At 36.3% G+C, this 3996-nt stretch overlaps 1 protein-coding gene across 1 annotated transcript in view; it reads right to left on the bottom strand.

Moving 5' to 3' along the window:
* Positions 1-1056: 1056 nt before the first annotated feature.
* Positions 1057-3996, bottom strand: part of LOC103610936 (DEP domain-containing protein 1B-like) — a gene marked incomplete at its 5' end in the record, with an annotated part of 21547 nt that continues 18607 nt past the window's right edge. Inside the window, one exon of the mRNA XM_008594991.1 lies at positions 1057-1355. Coding sequence (XP_008593213.1) covers positions 1057-1355 — 299 coding nt within the window. The remainder of the gene's footprint in view (positions 1356-3996) is intronic.

Below are 3996 nucleotides of genomic sequence, written 5' to 3'. Positions count from 1 at the left end.
TTTAAGACTCTTCTTTTACCAGTGGCGTAATGGCAACAAGAGGCTATAATGGGAATCTACTCAATTAGTCCACAAGCATACTAAACAACAGCAAGTATTCATCATTAGGCATGATCATCACAAGTACGTAAGCCCCCAATCCTCCTTGGTTGGAAACAAAATAATGACAAGACCAAGTGTTCTCAAACTCCAGTCTTAGGCCTAATCCCTTCATTTGCTCCCAACACTGTCTGAAAATACTCATTCTTCTGTAATGATTTATAATTGTTGAATTTTCTTTGATATTATCAGAGAACCTACCAAAGCTTAAAATTTAAAGCACTGTGATCAGGTAATTTATTCACATATTGCTGATATTTTGTTAGGATACTACGGCACAATCCATACTTTCCAAAAAGAAAGATAGAAAGAAGGAAGAAAAGAGAAGCAGGAGAAAAAAGGAAAGTGAAAAAAATAAATACTGTTAAATCCCACAATACACAAAAATAAAGAGTATGCTAATTGCTACAAATTTACATAACAGAATATGATACCTACATAATAATTTGTCTTTAAAACAAACCTTTGCCAAGAAGACAATAATACTCATTGAACAATTACAACAGCCAACAGGAAAATCTGATTTCCAGGAAGAAAGGAACAGTATCAGAAAGACCTATAGCAATAATGTTGATTTTTTTTCCTTTCTTTACATGGTTCTTTCATAGTTTAAATTTTAAAGTATAAATCTATATGAGGAATAGCAACAAGTTTTGGTGAATGATAAAGTTACCATATTTATTTTACATGTCTCGAATAACCAATAGTCCTACAAACACCTTTCTTCTATAAAAAGAAATTCGATTTCTAAATGAAAGTATACCTCACACACTTGACTATTCATATCCAGAGTAACAGATTTAGTCATGAAAAGTAAATGTCAAATTTACATTCTTCTCTACCAGTAAAGTTATACTCTTGTATATAAAAATGACAGACAACGTATTATTCTTTCTTAAGAAATAAAAACTACTGGCCCTTGCTTTGAGTTTCATGATGGTATTTAACCATTTTATTTTACTCCTTCATAGAGCAGGACTGCAGGTATGCCCAGCACCCTATCAGCATAAATTTTAAAATGCTGTGAGCTTTTGTTAATGGAAGTCTGAAGACAGTGAAAAACGGAATGATTCTACATGAATAATGCAGACTATGTTCATTATATTCCAACTTACCTAATACACTGACAAAAGCATCAAAAAGATGAAATGTAAGCAGAGGCTCTTTCAAGTGACCATAGTAATCTGCTATAGTTTTAAAGACGTCTTTTTCAAATCCCAAGTACATAGGCTGCTTCAAATCGGAACAGTTGGGCCCTATTTTTAAAGAGAAAGAGAAACATTAATGGGGCAATTACCTCCAAGTATTATTCTCTGTGCATATGTGTGGCATGTACAGATATTCAAAATATACAGAAAAGTTTTCATGGGGAAAACTGACATTATACATTTGCTTACATAAATATTCTTTATATCTAAATTTAAACCTATTACCAAAAAATGAGGACATCACTAGCTAACTTCTGTTTTAAAAGAAACCCACTCTTTTTTTATGTCCTTCTGAAAGGCATTTTTATGAAATATAAACAATGATTATTTTCTTCAAAATATTCAATATTTTCCTTGCCTTGATAAAGTTGACCAAATAATAATTAGGTCACATATGTAATAGATGCAAGTCATGAAGCAATTTTTAAAGTTTTTCATTATTTCATCATTGCTATATTATGGATTATATCATCACTGCAGTCATAGAATTGAGTAAAATATTCAGTTTCCACCTCTAAGCTAAGCTATTTCAGACTAACAAAAATGTAAACTCTTTTTTTGAAGATATCCTGAAAAGGAGATTGCACATTTTGTCTTATTAATTAATTCTGATTATAAAGTCTCTACTTGATCCATGACCAACTACCGGAAGACAGTTTATCAAGCAGAGTCCTACTGCAAAGTTGTAGAAACCACAGGAACCCTGAAACAGCCTGGTGTCAGCCAGCAGAAAGGCAAAGAACCCCTTGTATCTGGCACCAAAGAGGAACAAAAAATGCTCCCTACAAAGCTGGCGTCAAATGCCCCCAACAATCCATACACAAACCACAGATCTACACTGCCGAGTTGCAAGACAACTGGAGCTGCCTGTGCCTTGAGGAAAATGGCAAGTGGTCCCAGGGGGAACAGCTCAGCCAGCCTTCTCTATTTCCATCACAGCATAGAAGAAAACAGTGCAACCAGACTGGCCAGTTCTGGGCCAGCAGAAGACTAAACAACTGTACCCAAATAGGCCTCTACCCCCAGGAGAATGAAAGAAATGGCCAAGATAAATTAAAAGGAAATTCTTCCTACAGAATCTCTGTTAACTAAAGAAAGAGGATCAAGCTAAAAAGGACAGTAAAGCACTCTGGGCCTTCACATTTCTAGGCTACTGAGACGTCGTAAACTGGCTTTTTTGGTCTCCTCAAAAACCTAGGAGAGTTTGAATATTCTGTTTCCTTCCTATAAAATAACTTCATTTATTTGGCTAAAATAATGGAAATTGTGAAATATCTGCACATGTGGTACCACATGAACCTAGCAGCAAATGTAGCCACCATTTTTACTTGCTTTATCCTCTGACACAGCTCAAGCTTAGTCAATTAAAATAATTAGGCTGATATATCTCAGCAAGCAATAAACATTGCCTAGAATTACTCCCTACCAGGGTAAGTATGTGGTTCATTCTAAGCAGTTGTACCCCTTTGTGATTATTTCATCATTATATTAAAATATGCAAAAAAAGTTTCCCTAAGTAAACTAGTATATAGTGAGCCCTATCAGAGGGCACCACATTTTAAAGATCTTTTCTTTCTTAATTATCTTGAACTTTAAGAATAATTTTCTAATCTAGTTTTTTTATGTTATTCCTGAAAGATTCTGCAAAAAGAATGCTTTGACTTTTTTGTATTCATATTTGAACCTGCAGGCACAAAGAAGAAAAACACAGTAAATCAGGTTTTGTATTTATTTAGCCAGTGTTGAGGCTGGTCAGCAACAAAAGTATCCGGGCCCACATGCACATGGTCTGCAATAAATGCAGACTGGCCTAGAGAGAAAGCAGTGAGCAGCAGCTGGCTTACAGAAAAGGAAGAAACAGGCCTTCAAAATATCATAAAATCAGCCTATCCTTTCTGTTTCCTTTTAGATGACTATAAGGGAATATGGACTTACTAAGGACAAGGACAAGGAACAGGTCATGACTTCGATGTACTCGAAGTAGATATTGAGGGTCAATGATATTCTGGAAAACTTAGTGATTTTATAAAGCTATTCAAAAGCCTGGCCTTGCCCTTTGGCCACCTTTTTTTCCTTGGCACATAAACATCTTTAATGTTTATGTGCCAAGCATTGCATTTGATACATGTAAGACATTCCCTGTTCCCAACATTTTCCACCTAATACAACACCACCTGATGGAGTTTGGATATATTGTCCCCTCCAAAACTCATGTGGAAATTTGATCCCCAATGTGGCAGTGTTGGAAACTGATTGAGTCATGGGGGAGGATCCCTCATGAATGGATTAATGCTCTCCCTGGGGGAGGGGGGATTAATGAGTGAGTTCTCGCTCTATTAGTTCCTGCAAGAGCACATTGATTAAAAAGACCCTGGCACTTTTTCTCTCTCTCTCTTGCTTCCTTTCGCCATGTGATCTGCTTGTACCCACCGGCTGCCTGCTGTTTTTCTGCCCTGAGTAGAAGCAGCCTGAGGCCCAGGCCAGATGCAGCTGTCCCAGAATCATAGGCCAAATAAACCTCTTTCCTTTATAAATTACCCAGTCTCAGGTATTTCTGTCATAGCAACACAAAACGGACTAAAACACCACCTCACACACATGAAGATCATTACCAAGTCACTCCTTACATCTTTTACTCTCCACTGATAAGTAATTCCAGTTATTCTAACCTTTCTGCAGGAGTTTTGTG

Source organism: Galeopterus variegatus, unplaced genomic scaffold (assembly GCF_000696425.1).
Source record: "Galeopterus variegatus unplaced genomic scaffold, G_variegatus-3.0.2 Scaffold12093, whole genome shotgun sequence".
NCBI classification, from domain to species: domain Eukaryota; kingdom Metazoa; phylum Chordata; class Mammalia; order Dermoptera; family Cynocephalidae; genus Galeopterus; species Galeopterus variegatus.
The sequence above is the reverse complement of the archived record's forward strand: the minus strand, read 5'-3'. Positions and strand labels throughout refer to the sequence as shown.